General features: G+C 41.6%; 1 protein-coding gene across 3 annotated transcripts in view; it reads right to left on the bottom strand.

Annotated features, from left to right (window-relative positions):
• EFL1 (elongation factor like GTPase 1) overlaps nt 1-24,908 on the bottom strand; it is a 312,225-nt gene that overhangs the window by 156,382 nt on the left and 130,935 nt on the right. For all 3 annotated transcript variants that reach the window (XM_075858080.1, XM_075858078.1, XM_075858081.1), the window contains exon 15: nt 23,009-23,144. In XM_075858080.1, coding sequence (XP_075714195.1) covers nt 23,009-23,144 — 136 coding nt within the window. The remainder of the gene's footprint in view (nt 1-23,008; nt 23,145-24,908) is intronic.

Here is a 24,908-nt window from a genome sequence, read left to right as displayed (position 1 = left end):
AAGTAGTCTGATCAAACTTACTTGTGACAACGCAAAGCAGAGCTAAAATCTAGATGGGATATAGAACCTATCAACAAAAGAAGCCTCTCCGTATTAGGATCCCATATAAATGCCCTAATAACGGTGAACTAGATGGCGCAATTGCACCCACTAAAAATATTTTACAATTATGAACCTTCCCTCACTGAGCATTTTTCGGCCATTCAATAGCGCCCTCTGAAAAGCCCAATGATGATCACTAGTCCAGATTAATTAAATTTATGTCTTAATCTAAGAAATATTGGTATTTTTCTATTCCATTGCAGCAGATATTTTTGTAAAAGTGACAAAAGAAAGTGTAGCCATTCTGGTTGTCACCATTGAATTGGTATCTTAGAAATGGATGGTAAAATTGTCACTTTTGTCACTTTGTCAGCAGGTTCTATAAATAACATAGTAATAGTCTTATTATCATCTGCAAATATGTCTGCCGCAACTGAATAGAATGCCAATATCTCTGTAAGAAAAGGAAACATAATTACCAAAGTTTGGCTACAGCTCGGACACTTGATTTACTAATATATTGTCTTTTTTTTAGGTTTTGGGTAGAAATACATTGATACCAGTAAACACAAATGCACCACAGAAGCCATACTTAAGGGGATTATCCAGAATTAGAAAAACATGGCTGCTTTCTTCCTGAAACAGCGCCACACCTGTCCATGGGTTGTGTCTGGTATTGCAGCTCAGCTCCATTGACCTGAATGCAATACCACACAAAACTTACGGTATGGATAGGCACGGCACTGTTTTTTTTTTTTTTTTAAAGAAAGCAGCCATGTTTTTCTAATTCTTGACAATCCCCTTGTGGCTACCTGGTTCTTTAGAATAGCACGACGCCAAGCCAGCCAGATTACCGGGCCAAGTTACATTCAACACAAATTTTGACCACATAACAGATTGTGGGTTAAACACGTAGTTTTATTAGGTGGTCTGGCAAAATATAATATAATAGGCCAACAGTACTACCTGCTTAGGAAGAAGTGACAAGCCATCCATTATGCATGAATTTCCTGGGTGGATTGGCAGTGTGCAGTGATTGCCACAATCAGAATGATTTTTAGAACACAGGTCTGAATTAGGGTCTAAAGCCATTCAGATTCCAAAAATAATAACACTGTCTTTGTAGCACCATATGCTGCTGGTGCAATAAGGGGCATACCAGTATTACAGGGAATTTTGTAAAGTCGATCAGCAAAAGTCTTCAATAATAGGCATTTTTTTTGTTCTCCGTGCGGCTTCTCGTTGGATAGAAACAGTTAAAACAGTTTCTGCTTTTAACAACCACCTTTAAAGCAAAACACTATTTGCATTGCAGATGCAGACCGCTAAAATTACACGTTTAAGCAATTAGAATTTTATAGGCAGACTATACGCATATGTAATGACATGCAATTCAAATACATTGCCAAAATAATATTACAAAAAAAAATACAAAATAGTAAAAGAGCACAACCCTCTCCCTTTCTTTGTTCACTTTCTACATTCTGTTCTCTTTGTTAAGCAACATTTATGAGAAACACTGCCCCCTAGTGATGGCACAGGCAAAGCGCACTCTGATGAGTAGGCTATTTTTATAATCATATTAGTGATTCAGAGAGTAAAATTAGTCCGCCAAATGTCTGCACAAAATAAAAGGCTGGAAGAACAGCAGGCCGCTTTGCAAGGCTTTTGTAGAAGGTAATAATGCTTTCTATCTGGCATTAATCCTAGGAAGGCATTCTGGTCTTACAAAATGGCACGATCGCCTACAGCTGCTCTGTGCCCAGGCAAATACAGTCTACCAGGAGCCATAGGAGAGGGACAGAAAGCTGGTTAGGAACCGAACATGGTGGAAATTGCACTACAGGAACTCATCTCATGGCATTGGTAGCACCTGAATGACAAAATATGTCCATCTGCCTGATGACTGATCAAATTCCGGATCCAACAGGATACCATAAACCAGTATAGCCTGCACCAGGGCACGCTGCCCACGCGTCATGCTTCTCAGCTCTCAAGAGTACAGGACACACTACTGGCACCTAATAATATGCAGTTTATACAGTGCCAACATATTCCACATTGCCTTCTGTCTACAACAGATCTCACCTAGATGGCACAAAAATATAAGGGGCAGGGTATGATCTGGTTGGAGAATAGGCAGCATACCCAAAACCGATAGCGTGATTAGGATTTTAATAATTCTTAGGTTTCGTTCACATCTGCCTTGGCCGATGAACTAGCACAGCATGCTGCGTTATTGTGTCCGGAAAAATGACGAACACAAACGGTGGAAACCCTACGGAACCCATTAAAGTTAATAGGTTATGTAGGGCGCCGATGGTGTACATCATATAACGGATCCGGTGCGTTCGGTATTTTCGATGGGTTCTGCTCCAATGACGGACCAGAGCAACGGAAACGCTGACCGTAGATGTCCTCAACACGTTTTCTATACACAAAAAATTCAGTGGAAAATAGCAGTTCCCATACATACAGATGTAGCCATCTATATCTTGACTGTACGCATTAAATACACAATGGCAAGAAACTTTAACTTGACTTTTCAATGGCTTTCCAATGGTTTTTGTTGTGTGATATCACGCTGCAGAGTCCAGATAAACTTGGCTACATCTGTATCAACTCAGCCTTACCAAATAAACCAAGATACGTATACCTGTGAATAAGGTAAGCAGTGCTGACATCAATGTCTATGGCAGATCTGCGCCTCAGCTTCAGCCAGGACCCCAGGAGAACTAGCCGAGCCTGGTAGTGCAGCCACCTCGTATTCCCTGATGAAATCTCTCATCTAATAAGCGTGCCCCAGGGCTAGAACTAATGTGTCCCACGTCCAGTGTAATAAAATATTGCCGGCTGGGCCTACAGCCTCATGAAGTGAAGGAGAGCAGGGGGTGGAGGTGTCAGCCATTCCTAACAAAGCTTTACATGTAGAACAGATAAGCACAGTCAGCAAGAGAGGTTTTTATATTCAATTCCGCAATTTTAGTGTTATCTTTATCTAAATAAGGGTGGAAAGTGAAAATCACAACAGTGACCTTTACTGGTTGTAACAAAGCTTTCCACAGACCCAGCATGGCATATACATTTACAGAAATATTAACAGTTCCTCTCTCATACTGTTCCACATAAGTGTCAGTATTTACTGTGGTTCTGCCATTCTATTCACACTACATAAATATTAGGATAAACAGAACCCAGACTGGTGAATGAGTGAAATTGTCCTGTGATTTTTTTTCCCCCAAAATGAAACATTATGCAATGTTGCATCTGTGGCCCTTCATCATTCTAATAGGAATTTTATTTGTTAACCTCTAACTTAGGCCCCATATACACGACTGTAATTGTCATCCGTAATTACAGATGAAATTGCGGACACATTCATTTCCATTGGACACCTTTCAGTATATTTACGGATGTGTGTCCGGGCCGTAGATCCGATCCGCAAAATATAGAACATGCCCTATTCTTGTCCGCAATTGCGGCACGGACTCGCCCATAGAAGGATGCGGACGGCAACGGATGTGTATCCGTAGCCGTCTGATCCGTATTTGCGGACCGTAAAAACCCTTACGGTCGTGTAAATGAGGCCTTACCCTAAGCTTGCAGGGATAATAGCTACTAACTCATAACCACAGATATTATTGTTAACATCCTCACCACCCTTGGCCACGGATATATTAGGTATTAACCTCTACATTATTAGACCACTAGGGATCATGGAGATTATCAGGAATACTATCCCCTAAACCATGTAAAATTGTGTAGTACATGTAGAAAGTTGTCAGAGTGAATATAATGGGGGAGGGGTCCAGTCTTTTCTGTGGGCATCAACTTGGAAACCCCAAAAATCCTGCGATTGAGATTGCACAGGTACAGAAATATTTGAAGCTTGAGCCTTCGCAGATGTATGGCATCCTTTCTATCACGTGCAAAAACAATTCAGGAAATAGGGTAGAGCGGGTGCAGGGAAAGCAAATTCCCCATGCCTGCTCTCCCTGGAACGGTGGACAGAATACAGGTGCTGAATGAAGAGAGACTCTTCAGTTCAAGGATATCACGACAGTTCAAGGATAACCAAACTTTCAGAAAACGTCTGACATGTCACAGTGACACGTCAGAAGTTTTGATCAGTGCGGGTCCGAGAACTGAGACCCCCACCAATCGCTAAAACGAAGCAGCAAAATCGGTAAGGTGAGCCACTTGGTTTCTCGGAAAGCCGATGCAACGGTGTGCGGGCCCATAGACTTTCTATTGAGTCCATACACTGTTACATCGGCTTTCCGAGAAAACCCAAACAGAAACCAAGCGGCTCAGCGCCCATCCAAGCGCTTCTGCCACTTCGTCTTAGCGATCGGAGGGGGTCTGCTTGGACCGACATGTCAGAGGTTTTCGAAATGTTTAGTTACCCTTTCATCTCTTCTCTCCAGTGTCATAATAAAGGTGCCAGGGAAGATAGGCACAGAAAATGTGATTTCCGAATGCCTGCTCTTCCCCTAAGCATTGCTCTAGTTTGTAAGGGATGTGATTTAGCCAAGAGTAGATTGTAAGGGTAGAGCTTTAAATGCAAAGCCCTAATAAGAGAAGGTTCACAAACACGGAATATTTGCTTGAAATAATACAGTACCAGTATAGCATTCATGCCAACCCCTTACTCCTGGCATCTCTATGCGCGCCGGTAACTTTTATTTTCCGCACTGACAGTGTTAATGATGGTATACGCACCATGGTGATTTCAAACTACAAGATAATGAAAGCGCGCGGTTATGGAGATTTTTCTTGATTTACCAACATCTGTTCCTCAAGGGGCATAAGTAGGGTGAGCTTCCTATGCATATCAGATCATTTACATGCAATATTAGCAGTTAAGGGAATCAAGCGTCGTTAAATACCTGATTACCAAAAACTCTCCTATAGTGTTGTTCTGTGGCGTTAACCATTTATTCACCTCATCCATTTACAGTAGATATCGATATTGAGGGCAAGGTAACACACCGAATCATAGAAGGGTAAAGACATTTTCCCCCTAAACAAATAACCTCAAGTATAAATCGTTGCGATGTCCTCTTCTTATGTCAAGCTATTAAAAACAATTTCACTGTTTACATGGGAATTCTGGGTGGCAACCAATAGGGCTGCCAATACCGCTCTAACATGGGTTACGACCCATGTCTCCCAGACTCCTGAATGATACATTCTTTGTATGGGAGCACGGGCCAAAACCGCAGGTGGCTGTCTGCGGCCGTGACTGTAATTGTGGACCGTGATTATGGGCATTTTTTCATCCGTAATTACGGACCTATTCATTTCCATGGGCTACGGACACCGTTCCATTATTTTTACAGATGGCTGTCCGTTTTGTAGAAATGATCCATAAGATATAGAACACATGTCCTATTCTTGTCAGTAATTATGGCAAGAATTCCCCATAGAAGTCTATGGGCGCTTCCGTAATTACAGAAGCGTTGCTGGGCGATGCCAGGATTGCAGTTGTTGCACATCATTTGTGGCTTTCTCCTTTTTGGGGATCCATATATACAGATGCATTACGAACAGTATTATGCGGATACCGTTCTGTATATGCGGATAACTACAGATCCGTATTTACAGAAGGCATTTGCGGATGGATGAAAATACAGTCATGTGCATGGGGCCTTAAGCCACATGAACATGGCCGTGCCCGTAATCACGAACCGGCATTGCGGGCACGGCCGGCAGTGGAAAGCCGCCCGCATTCTCGGCCCGCACTCCCATGTATAAAGTGTGGAAGCTCGGCCCGTAAAACGCAAAAGATAGGACATGTCTTACCTTTTGCGGTACCCTTCTACAGTCCTGACACCTTCCCGTAAATAAACAGGAAGGTGTCCGTGGACAATAGAAGTGAATGGGTCGTATGGTACGATTTTTACGGTCGTGTGCATGGGGCCTTATAGAGTAGAAAGTCACCATAATATGGCCGACGCATAGCTATGGCTTCATAGTACAGAGCCACATGTTCCGTGAGCCTCTACGCAGCCTCTGTCGATGACCCAACAATGGGGCTTTACAATGAGAACATGTTAACACAATGATCGTCTATCCAAGGTTACAGTCAAGAGTAAACATATTTTTCTTGTTCACATAGATGAAAGAGGTCACTGCAATGAAATAACCAGAAATGTTTTTCCACTGTATTTTTTCTCAAGAAAATCTTCTAGCTGTTTAATGTTTATGACGAGAATAATGTAAGGTACAAGTTACTGAATAATAAAAAAAAATCTCATTACTGCTATTTAGTGGTAATGCACAAAGCTAGAGGAGTGAGAGAAGCAATAGACAGTAATTACACTCCATTGTTTCTTCTGTTTTATTGTTCAGTGGAGCTACATGCCAACGAGGCTGCTAAATAAAACTACTGACTGAATAGATGCTGCATGGAGTTTCCCTAAAATCAAAAAGAATTTATGTTCTATAGATCTCCTCACATGGCCTTAGGCAGGGGTGGGATTCATATTTTTAACAACAGGTTCCCTGTTTTTCGGACGAAGACATGCGGGGGGGGGGGGGGGAATTGGTGTTCATAGTGTTTTGCGGTTTATAGCGCCATTGAAAGTGATTCAAATAATAATAAAAAACAATTATGATATTCCAAATACCCCCTACATTCAAGTGGACGCTAAATAAAGAAATTCCCTATCCATAATGTTTTAGTGTGGATTGCCGCACTATTTATATAATTAGATAAGCGTACAGACCTACCCATATTATATTAAACTCATCCATTACGTATAGGCCTGTATGAGCACATTCAATATCCTAAGCGTGCTCAGCCCATTTAGTTAGGCTGTGCACATGAGAAGGGTGTAGGACAGTGCGGCGTGCGCAGTAAGCCGCGACAACTCTCCTGGCTAATGCACAGATACAATGCCAGAACCAAGCTCAGTACAAATATACAGCACCAGAATCAATCTCAGTACAAATATACAGCACCAGAACCAAGCTCAGTACAAATAAGCACCAGAACCAAGCTCAGTACATATATACAACTCCAGAACTAAGCTCTGCATATAAATACAGCACCAGAACAAAGCTCAGTACATATATACAGCACCAGAACAAATCCCAGTACAAATATACAGCACCAGAACAAAGCTGTGCATCATCACTAAAGCGCCGAATGGCGAGGCATCATGTGCCTCACCAGGGCAGCGCTAGTCATCTCAATTGTATCCGCTTCCTAAGGACGTGGATACAATTGAGTGCAGGGGACTGGACCGGTTTCGGCTTCCTGATTCACCCGGTTTTGCGAACCGGATGTTATTTTAACAACTGATTCGGGAGAACCGGCCGGATCCCACCCCTGGCCTTAGGCTCTCTTACATGGCCTGACGAGGGTCGTGTAAATGAGCGCCAATCAACGAGACAGCACGTTGATGGGCGCTTGTTTGCTCCTTTCACAAGGAGCTCTGTATGGGGACAAGCACTTGTTACTATGATCGCTCATCCCCATACATTTCTATCATGTCGGCAGCAAGTCTCACTGTTTACAGAGGGAGATGTGCTGCCGACTTACAATAATATTTTGCGCTGCCTAAATGATACAATCAGCCGATGAATTAATATTTTGTGCTGCATAAACGTGATCAGCCGATGAACGAATATTTTGTGCTACATAAACGTGATCAGCCGATGAACGAGCGTTTGCTGACCGCTTCCCTGTTTTCCCTGTTTATCATCAACGAGCGTTTTGTGAATGCTAATTTGCCTGATAATTGGCCAGTGTAAAACGTCCTCAAGGGCTATGTAAACCTTTAAAGTGCATTTTGGTTTGTTCTGGTGCTGTATATATGTACTAAGTTTTGTTGTGGTGCAGTATATATGTACTGAGCTTGGTCCTGGTGCTGCATTTATATGCAGAGCTTAGTTCTGGAGTTGTATATATGTTTTGAGCTTCTCTTTGGTGCTGTATGTATATATATATATATATATATATATATATATATATATATATATATATATGTATTGAGCTTGATTGTCAAGATGAATATAACTCCAGAACCAGGCTCAGTACATATATACAGCAGCAGTACAAATACAGATCAGTACAGAGATAATTAGCAAATTTAGTTTAACCCCTGCCATATAAGTTTGTACGGCATAAAACTACAGCTCCCAGTATAGCCAGAATGATGGTAAGGATATGCTGGGAGTTGCTGTTTCACAAAAATTATAGTTATTTATTGTATGTTTTGTTTAATAAAATGGCTGCTGTGGCCAATTTTATCCAAGCCAATGACTGTGTATTTTATGGGATGTTAAGAGGGAGTGAAGTGGGTTATTCGTGTAAGTTATTGGGAATATGGTCATTTAGGTTGGCCAGGATATGGAAGGAAAATGAGATGTAGCGAACTCTATAGTCCCATGGTCACGAATGAATTAAAAAAAATATATCCAGAAGATAAGCTTATCAAAAGTGTTAATGAATAGTGCATGGTAAGTGCAAAAGGTGATTCGAAAAAAAATATCACAGATTTAAATAAGTACAACAACAAAAGGTGCCATAAACGAGTCATACCAATGCATAAAATGACAAGAGGGAAGACCCTGTGGAGGCCCACATCTAGTGCCACGTACTGTGGCTTCCACAGGGGTAAAGTCTGTTACTCTCTGTGGTCCCTATATATCACAGTAAATTTTGTAGAACACAATACAACTGCCCCATTAGCAAATAAATATAATATAGAATATTAGCTGGAAGGAGCCCATCTACCTTGTGTGTGTATGCAGATGGCTGCCATGGCACATGACACAGTCGTGTTGCGGATCAACATCGCAAAAAAATTAACGCATGCATGGGGTAATACCAAATAGGTGGGGGAGGTTCACTGGATTCAGGTGTCGAAAATAAATCTACTACGGCACAGCATCCACATTATAATGAGGACAGCATTCATAAACACAAAAGAATAAGTATACATATTTCGAAATGTTACCCTTTCAAAAATATTATACCGCAAATATAATCTAAAATTATACATAAAGCAGAATGACAAAATAATGTCCCTTATTATTTTAAAGAACGTAAAGGCAGAATGTGAATCTATAGTGCCCAAAAAATGCAACGTTACACAGGGACACATATTACAAGACCAGTAACATCCCCCAGCCTGTCTAGTATTTGTACAAGAAAAAGTAAAATATACTATGCCACCCTGGGCCACGTGCTGCTGAAAGGTGTCCGCGGCCAATAGAACCGAATGGGTTAGTGAAACCGCCGACCGTAGTACGGTCCGCGGTTTTACGGTCGTGTGCATGGGGTCTAACAAAAGCATCTTTTTTGATTTACTTATTATCCAATATGTATGCAGATTATAGCAAAAATAAGTATTCACTCATAAATCCTAGAGCTTACAATCTAGTTTCTACAACATTTACCAACACAAATGCACCAGGACCACATACAGTCTACAATTTTTCTTTACTTGATTCTCTGACTAATAGAGAAGACATAAATAATTGAAGCAATGCAGAAAAATGTTATAAGGGTCTAATTTAGGTTTTTTAGTAGAGTCACATGAAGATAGCGGTGTCTTATAATGGAAGATACATGTGCACAGAATGATTATTCCGTCATTATCAAATCAGCAGACACTTGTATAAATAGATGCCACGTTTCGTCATTACCGCTATGCCTGGTACCATAAGCTCTAAATGCCATGTTCCCTGTATGTATTAGAATACACAGTATGTAAAGACGCAAACATTCATAAACAAGGTCATACTTAAAAAAATAAGAAGACATGTCCAATAGAAATACAGCTAACAAACCGCTCGTAACAGCTTAAAGGGAACCGGTCAGTAGGTTTGGAGCCACTAAGCCACCAGCATGTTGTTATGCAGCTGGGGTTCAGTGTTCCAAACCTGTCCACGTCAAAAACAGACATTTCAGCATTGAACACATGAAGCCCATGACAGTATACCCTACTTCACTGCACAGGCGCATTGTATGGTCCTCAGCGGCCCGATGCCGCTCCTGGGCTCATCTTGGTAAGTTTAATTTCCTGAAACTACCGTTTTTGACTTGGGCATGTTTGGAACATTTGAAGATGCCTTGGATAGAACATGATAGCTGGCCCTTAAAACGACAATGGTGGATAAGGCTACGCGGTTTCTAGTCGGCTTTGCACAGCCGGATTTTAACGTCCATACCACAGCTGGCACTACTGAAACCTATGTTGATCTAAGATCAGTTTTGGTAGGGTCGGATTCTTGCATGCGGCCGTATTAAGCCGTCTAAAATCAGAAAATTGTGTGAATGTAAATAAATCTCCATTCATTGGGAATTTCACCCAAATATATGATCTGGCAGTCCAAGTGACTTGTATTTAAGTAATTATAAAACAAGAATAATGTCAGCAAAACAGTCGGAAAAATAATCAAAAGTAGTGAACTTATTTAAAAACCAGACGGGAAACTGAAAAACATCCAGAATCTAATTAAAGTCGTATTCAATGCTGCAAATGACAAAACAATCCCCTTTCTGAATCACAGCGGGGAGAGTGACACGATGTCAGATATAGCTGAAGAAGGTAATTTTGTGCTTTATTCAAGACGCTGGTAACAATTAGAATGTGATGAGGCTACACACAAAAAGGAGGAAAGATGAAAATGATTTAGATCTGTGAGCACATGGTGAAAAGCTAATTCAGAACAAATGTCGTCTTCTTCAGATCACATGAATCAGCAGTAACCTTTCTTCAAATAAACTGGCAGGGTTACTGTTGTTTAAAAATGCTATATATACTTTATACACATGGTTTAAATATTCAATAGTTTACTTCCGGCCATCTGAAACAATGGCTCTATTGGGATCCCAAAAACACAATACAAAACAACGTAAACAAGGGAATATCGAGAAGTCTAAGGCCCCATGCACACGGCCGGCCGCCGACTGCCACCCGCATTTTCGGGCCGTGCTCCCATACAAAGTATAGGAGCACGGCCCGTAAAACACGAAAAATAGGACATGCTCCATAATTTCCGGCACGGTGCTATGGCACGGACACCCATCCGTAGCGCTACGGAAAGGTGTCCGCATTCAATGAAAGTGAATGGGTCCATTTTTCCAGCCCGCAATTGCGGTCCGCAAAAACGGAGGTTTTTTTTACGGTCGTGTGCATGGGGCCTTACTCCAGTGTCGTAGTGCCCACTAGAGAAATGATTCATCCTTCAGCTATAATGAACATGTTATGAGCTCTTTTGTTAATAGACACATATCATCAAAAAGGAATTACAGATTATTTGTGAAGATGGCCAAAAAGTTATTAAATCCAACCGCTAGTACACATGCTGCGGATTTAAAATCCCACAGCATGCCCTATAATCTGTGGTGTATTCTTATATCTGTTCTAAACCCCATATACATGCATTGTACTGTAATTTTCTACGGATTTACGGTGTGGAATCCACATCCAAAAGCCGCCACATCTGAAAGTGGGCTAACTTTTCAAGTTTATCCTTAGTATAGGTGTTGTACCAATCAAACATACGGTATCCATAGACTGCTATACTGTACCACTGTGCGCCTACATTTTCATATGAAAAGAACACGGACTGTGCATTATTGACCCCTTAAGGACGCAGCCTAGTTTTGGCCTTAAGGCTCAGAGCCCATTTTTCAAATCCGACATATTTCACTTTATGTGGTAATAACTTCGGAATGCTTTCACCTATCCAAGTGATTCTGAGATTGTTTTCTCATGAGACATTGGGCTTTATGTTAGTGGTAAAAGATGGTCGATATATTCAGTGTTTATTTGTGAAAAATAGTAAAATTTAGAGAAAATGGGCGTGGTGACTAAAAAACAGCAATTCTACAGTTGTTCTTTATTCAATTTTTTTTTACAGCGTTCACCGTGCGCTATAAATGACATTTATTTTATTCTGCGGGGCGATACGATTACGGCGATACCAGATGTTTATAGTTTTTTTAGGTCCTATGGCGTTTGCACAATAAAATTGTTTTTATAAAAAATAATTTACTTTTTGTGTTCCCTTATTCTAAGAGCCATAACTTTTTTATTTTTCCATCAAGAAAGTCGTGTGAAGACTTGTTGTTTGCGTAATGAACTGTAGTTTCGATCTGTACCACTTGTAGGTACATGCGACTTTTTGATCTCTTTTTATTCTATTTTTTGGAAGGTGAAGTGACCAAACAATTGTGATTCTAGTGTGGTTTATTATTATTTTCTATTACGGCGTTCACTGCGTGGGATAAATAACGAAATACTTTTGTTGTGAATAATTCAAAGTCAAACAGTTGCTCCAGATTCATTCATATTTATTTTCTCAAGAGAAGGTTTCACAGAAGTGTCTTAGTTAATTTCTTTCACAGTTTTGTAGTTCAGGCCGTTACGGACGCGGCGATACCAATTATTTATAGTTTATTTATAATAAAGGACTGATAAGGGAAAAAGGGGGATTACTTTTAAACTTTTATTTTTACACAACTTTTTTTAAACTTTTTATATTGTCCCACTAGGGGACTTGAGGGCAGGAGGCAGTGATCGCAATTCTAATACACTGCACTACATGCGTAGTGCAGTGTATTAGAGCTGTCAGCAAGCATAGTGGGTCCTGACTTTGTCAGGACCCACTAGGCTTTCGTAGATGGCATAGCCGGAAGCCATTGTTAGGCCTCCGGTTGCCATAGCAACCATTGCCACCTGCTATCATGTAGCTGGCCGTCGATGGTGGTTTTAACCTCTAAAAAGCCGCAATTGCTATTGAACGCGGCTTCTAAAGGGTTAATCAGTGGGGACACCGCGATCGGTCCCTGCTGAAGGAACTGTGGCAACTTCTGTACGAGACAGCAGTTGTCACAGCTCGTGTATGTGCTGGGAGGACGGCCGAAATGGCTGTTCCTCCCGTTACGTACTATTCCGTCATGGAGCACGAACGATGCGCTCATCATGACGGAATAGTACATCAAGGAGCGAGAAGGGGATAAGACGCAGGTGACTACGTTGTAGGGTTGTCACGAAACCAGAATTTGGACTTCGATACCGATAGTTCGTGTAGTAGGTTAATGTGTGAGGTACATGATGGGGTTAATTACTATTAACGTGAGGCGCATGCGGGTTCAAAATTCATAATAATTCGTGCCTCACATTAATAAGTGAAAGAAAGCAGTTTTTATTTTATTTTTTAACAGCGTAAACATTATAAATGACGCTATAAATTTGTTATTACGATTGCGACGATACCGAATGTGTGTATATTTTATGTATTGAGACGTATTTTAATGTTTATTGTAAAAAAAAATTGTGTTTTTTTACTTAAGATTGCTTCTTTTTTTACGGTTTTATTTTTTAATTTTAATGTACTGGCATATATCTATATGCCAGTACATTAGCCTGTGTACTGATAGATATGTCCTAACAACTGCCTGTGTACTAAGTATGCCCTAACAACAGGAAATATGGTTAGACAGCCCTGGGGTTCTTCAATGGACCCTGGGCTGTCTGCCCATATACGGTATGTCCCTTGACGTGATCTAAAGGGCATTCCCTTTCTCATTTATCCCTTAAATGCTGCGGTCAGCTTTGATCGCAGCATTCACGGGAATAACGGCGCAGATGAGGTTTCTCTGATCTCCGTCTTTAGAGCGGGGCTGCAGCTGCCCTTACAATAAGTGCACGCGCGGTCAGCATGAGGTGATGCGGCCGGCGCTGCACTAATGAGCGGCGGTGCAGGCACTGAAGACAGAACATAGGGGTGTTTTGCAGTGCGCCTGCCATGTTAGGTCTTCAGTGCTAGCAATCATTAGTGCAGCGCTGGTCGCATCACATTATGCTGACCGCGTGCGCACTTCTCAGGACTCAGGAGCAGAGCAATGACTATTACACATCCGCAATCGCGCTCTAGCAACATTCATGTGTTACAATGCTAAGCTGTGCGGCCGCACAGCTTAGTATCGATATACACAAAATAACAGTATTGAACCGTTAGAGGATGCACGGTATCGAAACCGTATCGAAGTTTCATGCATCGTGCATCCCTACTATGTTGTACTTAACAAATTCATGGAGATTGAGCATAGTCACCCACGAACATCATTCAGCATCTTCAGGCTGAGATCTCACGTCGCGGTTTAAATGTGATGGTTTTAAAGCGCACCATTTTACCGCCTTATACCTCAAACAAACTTATGTGTTGGAAACCGAGCTAAAAAATAAGACTGAAATGCTCTCTAGCGAATAACCACAGTGGTAAATGCTTTTTAAAAAGTTGTAAGGTTACGATTATCCTTTCTTTACACCAGAACATCAACAAAGCATATTCCAGACATGCTACTTTATCCGCTTGGAGCCCTCAGATATAAAAAGGGAATACCAGGAATGCTCGATCCTTTCGAGTAAAGTAACTGCTATGTCCTATTAAAAGGAGTAAAAAAAAAAACTGCACATTTCACACAAACGTCAAGCAGGAAAGGAGATTCAAAATACTGGTATTGTATAAATGGCTTCTCTTTAAAATGGCATCACAGGTAAACCATGTCCAATATCTCTAAAAATTCCACTCGAGCAGTGGTCCCCAACCAGTGTCTCGCGGGCTGTCTGCTAGACTGGAACATTTACAGCGATCTAGCAGACGACCAACACGCCTTTCTGTAGCGAAGGGGAAGGCAGTGACTGACATGAGGGCAGCAGCAACAACAGCCATGAAGCAGTTACGTTGCTGCAGCTGACTCCACCTCCAGCATGAAACTGGTCATTCGTTCTTAACCTCCGCTTCTAGGAGGCCACAATCCCTGCTCCATAATGCCCACCATAGACTCATTGGTAACTGCATCATCAATAAGCATTGCTCCTGATCTGTCCCTCAAACCCATTATATTCTCCCTCCAAAATCTGGTACTAAATAAGGTTGTGCAAAGTAAAGTGTGAGATAGGGGCAAGTCACAAGCACATGGAGGAGGGCAGATAATAGGTTTGGTGAGGAGGTCAGAATTCATGCTGATGTTTAAGAAGGGCAAGTAGAACCATGGTTTCTCACCACACAGAGCAAAAAATTTTGCTATAATAAAACTTAGGGGTTGTCCTGTACCGATCTGACATAGTCCAGGGAGAGACGCTCCTGCATGCCGAGGCAACGGTCTGATGCCCACCAAGTGTCATGCATGTGTTCTATTCATTAGAGTAGGATATGTGCACGATAATTGCCGGATACCGGACGGCTGCCTCGGCAATTGTACCGGCTGGCATGTGGGCGTATCTCCATGTCCGATTAGAGACTTGGCGGAATAGAGAGGTACAGGACAACCACTTTAAGTTTTTCTATATAATTAAAACTTTAAAAATGAACACTGCACCATAACAAAAATTACTAGGTAAATATAAAAAATAATTAATCATGTGCAAAAACATTTTAAAATATACAGTATATATAAATGCAGCAAAATAATAATATGGAGAACTGTATCAGCGGTAATATATATGATTGTATTTACAATTAGACGGCCAGCCCTACATTTTATGTGTCCAGGTCAGAAGGGGTCGGTAAGTAGACCCATAAAAGGGGTCGGTAAGTCGGTATAGTAGATAAGCTTCCCTATTAGCACCCGGATGGCCCGGCCTTTTCTAGTTGTTTCCTGTTTAATATCAGTTAAATGGCATCTACGATTTCTTTGCATTGAATGTGGCTCGTGACATCTCTCCGTGCTAAATGTGTCTCTCAAGATAAGGAAGGTTGGGGACCACTGCATCAGGGGGTGTCTGCGCTATTAATGACTAATTCTGCAGCTGAAAACAGATGTTCCCATTTTAGTTATTTTATTAGACCTTCAGACTCCTATTTAGTCATTTCTGGAGCTGCCAGTTTGATTGGCAGCACCTATAGATACTGACTCACTGCCTAGATTCTCCCTGCTACTGTGATGATGAACTTCCTCTACACAAAAATATTGTCATTATAATCTATCTGGTTTACAGGCCCTAAGCCTGAGTCTGCACTACTAAGGATCCAGAAATAATAATAGTATATTATAGCCTTATTTATGCTGATTTTGCATGTATTTTTTTAGGCCAAAACCCAGAGCAGAACACAATCACAAAAAATATATAAAGGAAGGACTAAAACCAAGAACCAAGTCTGATTTTGGCTTTGTTCACACAGTGAAGATTTGCTGCAGAGTTTGCATTCATTTCTTAATGCATGCAAACTCGTCAGCAAATCTGCACTGTGTGAACAAGGCCTTTTATAGATTTCTTCTAGTAGGTGTTCTTCAAAAGCACACTTGTACCTTTCATTCCAAGAGACTTTTCAGAAGAGGCAGCACTATCTATTATGTTCTTTCATACTCAGGAGAACTGCATCCTGACGCCCAGTTTACAGTTCTGTACCTGCTTTTAATGAACTGGTAAATAATTCTGACCAGCGTCCTAGGTGAGTCCATTAAATTCTTACAGACTCAATACCCGCTCCTTCAAGAGACATGAGAACTGGCATGCTGTCTACAGACATCCCCCCTACACAGCAAGCAGCAGCAGAGTGTTTAGAACATTATAACCTGAGTTTACACTAAAAAGACTTAGGCTCTGTTCACATGTAGCTGGATCTGTCATACGGCAGATAACAGCAGTGTCCAACGGCCCTCACGGTCTTACAATGGGCTACGTCAAGGTGTCAGTTGTTTTGGCGGGGAAAAATAGGAGGTACATGCAGCGCTATTTGTCCTGGAAAATTTGTCAAAATTTGCGACAAAGGCAACAAATACAGCCTCCTCCAATCCAGATGTAATTATAGCCTTAGATAGAATAATACAGTACTTACTAGAAGATATGTATAGCATTAAAAACAGCTCTCCTACAAGAGACCTGTGTGTGTGTGTGTGTGTGTGTGTGTGTGTGTAGGCAGTAGCCGCGCACACGCACACACAAATATCTCTCTGCAGCACCCTATTGGTGCCCCTCACTGCACCACTGAAGGTACTGCCAGACACTACCCCCCTGAATATAAGAGTACCATGCACTGCACACCGAAATAGAATTGTGTCACACATTGTGCACCCGGACAACAGTCACTTTACACACTGTGACACCTGTAGAGAGTGCCACACACAGTGCCCCCTTGTATATAGTTCCACACAGTACGCCCCTGTAGAGTACCCCACATTTTACACCTTAAAAAAAAGAAAAGAAAACTTACATGTCCCCATTATCATGTTGCTTGGTCATCAGGCCATACAGGCCTGGCCTCTTCGGCATGCCTGCTACTGAGGTACGATGCAGGTGGCGCGATAACGTCATCGCACCACCTGCATCACTGAAATAGCACACAATGGCAGGTAGGGAACTGATGTTCCCTGCCCTGCCAGAGTTGAGTCTGGCTGCTACGGCGGCAGTACCTATACTGGTCCCACTTACATGGTGGGGCTCACCTGGATTGGAATGTGACAGTCTGTCACAGAGAGTTACAGTCCTAACCAGATGGGCCCTTTGATGTAAGTGGGCCTGGGACGGCAGCTGCCCGCTAGCTACGACTCTGGCTTAAATTAGTATGTTTATAATAATTTCATTGCAAACATCTATTTCATAATCCTACTTTAATATCTCCAAATATTTACAATAATAAAAAACAGCCTCAGGTCGAAATAAGAACCAGTCTAGCACTCCAAAATATAGAACATGATTTTTGCTTAGGTCACTATGTTTTTCAAAATCTACAATTTATTTTTACAATTTGTTTGACCAAAATGAGAAAGACTTCTTTTTTCCCCACTTGCAGTGATGTGGTTCATTAGTGACCTCACAGTCTGCACCATGCGGAGACCCTTCCTGTTAAAAATAAATCTTGTATGTTCCAGAAGGTAAATGACCAAATGCAGGATATTCTGCTCGCACAATGTCTACACTGTAATGTTCCTGTCTTCGTTTTACCAGCTTTCACATTAAAACGGTTCTTTGATCATTACAGGCTGCTAGAGACCAAGGTAATGTAAAGGCTTATTAGGCCCCATCACATTCTGATTTGTTAGTAGCCATCTACGGAAAAGCCGAAATTAGATGAGAAGATAGAAAAAACTGAAAATCAATTTTTATTACATCTACCACTAGCGTATGGATCATGCGTCACATTTTAAAACCTTGAACTTCACTACTTCCAGCATCTCTACAATTAAAGCAAGCAAATAAAGTCATCCAAGACTAAACACTCATTCCGTATAGCGAACATTTAATTGCAAAGGGCAATACTACAAATGTTCAGAGCAGCTTCCCCAATTTGCTGCATTATCTGGAAGAAACGTCTCCGTGAGTCTGAGGAGAGACACTTCGGCTTCCATTGAAGATCTAAAACAAATTACCTTGAAACAGAAATCACTGCTAACCGCCATGACAAAGAAGCTCACAATCACGGCGGCAGTGTTTGCCTCCTTTGTATGTGCTGTTATTTTCCCAGTGGAGAACGCTCGCTATTAAATGAATGAGAGGCGGCGGTATTGTAGGCTTTACTCCGACATGGTCCTCAGAGATGGAGTATTAACTTAACATGTCACAGTCACTTTGTCTCATCTAAGTGCTGGTTTGTGAGGTCAGAGGTGACTTACGGATTGTACGGAAGAGCTCAAAACGAACTAATTTGCATGGGCATCATTTAAAATTAAGTTCAAACTATTCTTGAGCCTATAGGGGCACAAATTGTAAGAAACAGGTTGAGTGGACCTTAGGTTTGAACCATTTACAAACATTTATCAGCCATGACTAAGGACGCTGGAAGCGTCAGAAACGCGTAGGCTTCTTCTACACTTGATACTTCTCCTTACACTTCAGGATTCTACACCTTTAACTAAGTCCTGACTTTTTAGATTTTTTGACCAATTAAACTTGGAACAAGTTTCCATTTTAAACGCATCTACGCTGGATCCACTTTTCTCTTTCTTGCTATTTTACATTCTATCAGAGACTTGTGCCAAGAAAGTCCCACAAGAACTAGCTGATCTGGAGGGGTCCGTTGGTGCCAGTAGTCCTCCAGAGATAGAGATGGTCTTTATAGCAGCAGCGTGCTCTAGTATCTCAAAACAGCGGACTTCTCATTGGCCATACACAGGACCATTTTTCATCAGACTAGACCATTTCAAAAATATTGTTTTTTGCAAGGGAGTTTTGCCAAATTGGACAAAAAATTGTTGCGAGTAAATGGCATTTTCTTGTGAAGATAACCCCTTATCAAGTGCCAGCGGACGTGGCTTCTCAAACCCACCACAAACAGCAGGCCGGTGCAGGCGATATGAAGTATTACAAGGCAACCATTCATATGATACATGGGCACTCGAGTCTGCCAGAGAATGAGGAGCGGTTTACTGGCACCTCTCCACTTTGACTTTGAGATGGGGGGTTCTGAATATGTTATTTTAAAGAAGCACTCCAGGGTTTTCCTTTTTTTCAACACCCCCCCCCCCCAACCCCATTTGCAAATGTGATGCAGTGTAAATGTAGACATGTGTATTGAATTACCTGGTGCTGTATTTCACAGGGTCGTGGAGTCACATGATCAGTACTCTGACAATCCAAATCCTACAGCATCCACTGTAGAAACCGGATGTCAGTCGCTCAATCGAAGTGTCTGAAACTCAAATTAAGATTCTCATAGAGTTGCATTGAGAACTTGACTTCCAGTCCCTACAGCAGATGCTGCAGCATACAGGAAGTCAGATTGAAGATCACGTGATCACATGGGGACCCGGAACAGAGGGGTGGCCCGAGAAATACAGCACCAGGTAAGTCAATACACATGTCTACATTACGCCACATCACATTTGCAAAAGGGGATGGATAGACCCGGAGCTTTTCTTTAATATTAAGCAATTTCTCAATTGTGGCCTAACAGATACTGGGTTTTCAAAGTTTACACCTACTAATGTTCACATTATAGCTCCCACATTAGTTATCACCCAGGCCTGCATGGTCTGATGACTGAGCAACGTGATAATGGGGACATATAAGTTTCCTTTTTTTATCTTCTAAGGTGCGCAATGTGGGGTACTCTACAGGGGGATACTGTGTGGCACTATATACAAGGGGGCACTGCGTGTGGCAGTATCTACAGTGGGCATAGTGTGTAAAATGACTGTTCTGGGTGCACAACGTGTGAATTATATTTAAGTGTGCAGCGTATGCTATGATTATATTCAGGGGGGTAGTGTCTGGCAGTATCTGGGTGACAACTCATGTGGTCTGCAGACCATCAATGCACAGACAATCTTCCTAGTTAGGCAGTGATGCATCCAACGCTTACCGGTCAAATATGTACTTCAGGGATTACAGGGAAAACTCACACTTCTTAAAATCTTTTATATTAAATGTCATTGCTGTGATGTGGTTAAAGGCGGACATAAAACCAATTGAGATATTAAAAAAAAAAAGTAGACTGCGCTATTAGTTCCGTCAAAACAACGGAACCCCGTCACAACGGTGACCAACGGAAATCATTAACAACGTTTGCATCACCATTGAGATCAATGGTGAGGGAAATGGACGCTAAGGTTTCCGTTTGCCTTTCCGTTGAGGGGTTAACCTGACGGAACCACTCAATGGAAGGGCAACGTTGACCTGAACAGACCCTAACCATACTATAATGGCAACAGTATTCTCCAGAATACTTTTCATATGGTAAGTTGAATAGAGGGGGGGGGGGGGAAGCATCTCCCCAGTGAACAGTCATTTATCTCAAATACTGTACCTTCAGTAATGACCTCCCCCACTCTGCAGCCTTGCGCCATAGACTTCAGTATACAACACAGAGACCATTCTCCTGGGTCGCTAGTACAAAACATCAATCATTTACTGGCTTAACAGATCAGTCAATGAAGGACAGAGAAGCATAAAAGAATAGAATAGTGATCGTAGAAAGAAAACCATCGGTGCCCGTTTTGCTATTTTTTCATTCGATTGCTTACCATTATAAGTCAATGATTGTCTTAGGATAAATCTGCCTCTATCTCAGGTCTGTTTGCCCTCAAATGGGGTAAAGTCATTTTTGCCATAAATCAGCTCCAAATCCGCTGCAGAAGCCACACATGTTATACGCGGATTTTGCTGCAGATTTCACCATTTGCACTACTAAGGATGAAATCCAAGGCAGAAACTCGCTGGAAATCTGAAACATATAGGTCATGTTGTGGATTTGAACATTTGCAGGATGCCTTTAAACCCACATACATTTTTTCTGTCACATGTGAATGGGGTTTTGTAAATTTCATTCGTGTATTTTGTTGCAGATTTTCTAAGAAAATCTGCAACAAACTTGCCAGGTCTGAATGTGACCTTATTGTTGGTTTTGCTGCTACATGGATGGTAGCCGTGAGACTACGCGTAAAACGTTTTGTCCACTATATCTATCTAAAAGCGGATCATGGAGGGTCCGGTCGTCTTTTACAAGCAGGAGCAAAAGAAAGCAACCACGGGGGAAAAAAAAAATATTTCAGTCTCTTGGCGTGGTCAGCATCATTTACATATGAGGACAGCCATCACAAGAACCCCTCTGCTCACTTATAACAGGGACAATTCTCCATAGTGGCTCCGCTAGTATTGTCATGTACTCTTCTGACCACATTAGAATTGCTCCTTCTTGTCAAAGGAAAAGTTGGGGTAACAGAAATACAATAGGAAACGGCTGATAACGCAATTCCCTAACATGCAAGCAATGGTTCACCAAGGGTAACGGATATACAGGGATCCATTTATAAGAATCCAAATAATGAGTTTCCCTTCAGCTGTAATAACGGTTCATGTTTAGTTCTTAACTGATTGAAAATATCAGGTTACCGCATAGAGGTTTCCGCACATTCTTTAAAGAGACGAAGTTTAAAAAAAAAAAGGGAGCCTCGCACATCTGGAAGAAATTCTAACTTTCCATGACAGTTTTGGAAACTTAATTTCCACAATATTTCACATGACCAGATGGCAGCAAACGCATCCTATTTTTAGCCCATTTTATCACTGATTGAATGTTTATAAAAATGCCACAACATATAAGAATTATATTCTGGCAGCATTCAAACATATACTGTGAAAGCAGCTTACGTGATCGTCAATGAGAATACTTTACTACTGCAAGAAGAGAGATTGTCTGGCCAGATCACGTAATTCTCGAACAGTCTAAAATGGTCAATGCCTTAAAGGGGTTATCTGGGTTGTTCCATTTTTTTCGTTTTACAAATGGCTGCAAATGTCCTAAAATAAAAAAAGAATAAGTACTATATTTTCCCCGGCGATTCAGCGGTTCTTCTGGTGTTTGGCTGCAGCGGGCGCATGCTAGCCGCATGTTAACAATCAGTGGTGACATGCTGATAGACTGCAGAGGTCACATGCTGCCCTAATGTAAACAGACACGGAGATGACAGTCGAAGCGTCAGCACTGGATCAACAGAGAAAATAACAACCGTTTGTAAAAAAATGTAAAGACCCGGATAACCACTTTATTTAATGACCTCTAATTCAGACGACAAAAAAAGTAGATATCGTACTAAAAATGTTTGACCACAGGTATACAACGTTCTCAAAATCGGTAAACTAATTTCTAGAGTCAGTAGTGTCATACCTCTTCAGGTCCTCTATAACGACTTTTGCACCTTTTTGGCCGACTGACTACACTTGAACTAGTGGATTGGGGGATCGAGGGCCAAAAGTTGCTACATGACGGCCTTTCTGTTGGTCAGATGGCTATACTGTTTTTTTAATTTGCAATTTGGAGGGTATAAAACATTCAACCGATATTGAAGGACCACTAGATGTTAAAAATACTACCCCCCCCCCAATAAACTATGATAAAGACCAGGTCTGACACTATATTTGACTGTACTTGGATTTGTGGGAGTGAGAAATGATTCTCTAAGTATTTGTAACCAATTTATGGCAACAAATGACATCTTCGTAAATCATCCTGTAGTAAAAAAAAAAAAAAAGTCAGACAAAAAGGAATCAAGACCTACCCAAGACATTGCCTGCAGGTACCTCCTCTAAGACTTCCAGTTCACGACCCATCAGAAGGTAAAGGTTATCCAGGGTGCAGCAGGCCATGTGCGGGATAGCAGAGATGTCCGCAGTGATGGGGCAATCAGATGACAACTGAAACAAGGACATTTTAATATTTTTTTGGTGGGAAAGTAATCGGGGTAAAAACCAAACCAGCCACACAAAGTCATTTAAACCATTAACCCCCATGCTGTTTTGGGCCTTGACAGAACAATTTTGCACATGTATTGGTCAAATGACTAACATTTTTATCTTTCAGGTTATGAAAGTGAATATTTTAGGTTTTTATAGCTTTATTATTATTTTTCTTTTTAATAAAAACCAGTTGCTTTTGTAGAAATAATAGCATTTTATCATGTTTAAACTAATATTTTTTTGGTTTTAGGAAAAACATCTGGGGGACTTGCTTGTTTTATAGATTTCTTTATACATCACTGCCATACCAGCCTCAATAACAGGCAAAAACAGCCCTGACAACGGCTACCGTCAGAGCTATGCTGGGTCTAGTCAGACTGAGCAGAATGGACCTGTTACACAGCGATCACGAGATCGCCGAACCAATGGCGGTATCGGCAGTGATATGAGCGCAGTGTATAGTTCCTGGCTGTACAATCTTCCAAGCAGCCATTATTCTACAGTGCCATAAAAACACATCGCCATAGAATGGTTTCCATTATTGACCAACGTTAAAAAGGCCTATTGGAGGTCACGAAGGGGTTAAATGAAGTTCTACAAAAGACAAAGCATGAGTTTAAGAAACTCTGGTTTCTCCATAAAGGACTGTCCAATATATCCTTTATAAAATAAATACAAGCACTGCTTAAAACCTGAAAATCCTACTCTCCTTCCCTATACCACACTCACAGATGTCCAAAAAGGAGACATATCGGGTGTTGTTTGGTAATGTTGTCACACTGGTAAATACATTTTCTTAACTAAAAACTGCTCTGGTTACCCGCCAAAACAGTGTAAACCACAATGCCCCGCCAGGATACAACACCCGTAGTATAATGACCGCCAGAGCCATAACTTGAAGCGTCTGGGTCCCATTGCAAAATTTGTAAGAGAGCCCCCCCCCCCCACCCACCATGTGCCATTTATAGCACTTGTGCTTTCTTATGTGGCAGAGGGGCCATTGGCTCCATCCAGTTTTAGGCTATGTTCACACGGAGTATTTTGGGGGAGGAATATCTGCCTCAAAATTCCGTTTGGAACTTTGAGGCAGATATTCCTCTCCCTGCACGCCGATTTTCGCGGCGATTATCGCGCCGTTTTTCGCCCGCGGCCATTGAGCGCCGCGGGCATAAAACAGCGAGAAATACGCTTTCTCCTGCCTCCCATTGAAGTCAATGGGAGGTCAGAGGCGGAAGCGCCCGAAGATAGGGCATGTCGCTTCTTTTTCCCGCGAGGCAGTTTTACTGCTCGCGGGAAAAAGACGCCGACGCCTCCCATTGAAATCAATGGGAGGCGTTCTCGGGCCGTTTTTGCCGAGTTTTGCGACGCGGTCTCCGCGTCAAAAAACTCGGCAAAATACCCCGTGTGAACATAGCCTTACTCCCGTCTCATATTTGCATGTGTGTAGCCAGTTTGTGTCCGCTAACATGCAACGTTGTCTTCCTGTGCCAGAAGGAGAGGAACATTGGCAGAAAGCAAGAGCAGATGTGCAGAAGAACATGGAATTATACAGTGCTTATTTATCGACAAGTCATTGACATTCTGTGATCATACATAAACCAGGGAATTCCCGAAGAGTGATTTCCCAAAAATCCCAGAATTACCCCGTCATGTTAAAAATTAAAGAAATGGATTGAAATGTCAGATCGAAGTCCCATAAACCTACAGTATAAAATATGCACA

This window comes from Rhinoderma darwinii, chromosome 3 (genome assembly GCF_050947455.1).
Source record: "Rhinoderma darwinii isolate aRhiDar2 chromosome 3, aRhiDar2.hap1, whole genome shotgun sequence".
NCBI lineage: Eukaryota > Metazoa > Chordata > Amphibia > Anura > Rhinodermatidae > Rhinoderma > Rhinoderma darwinii.
This window is presented reverse-complemented; position numbering and strand designations above follow the sequence as displayed.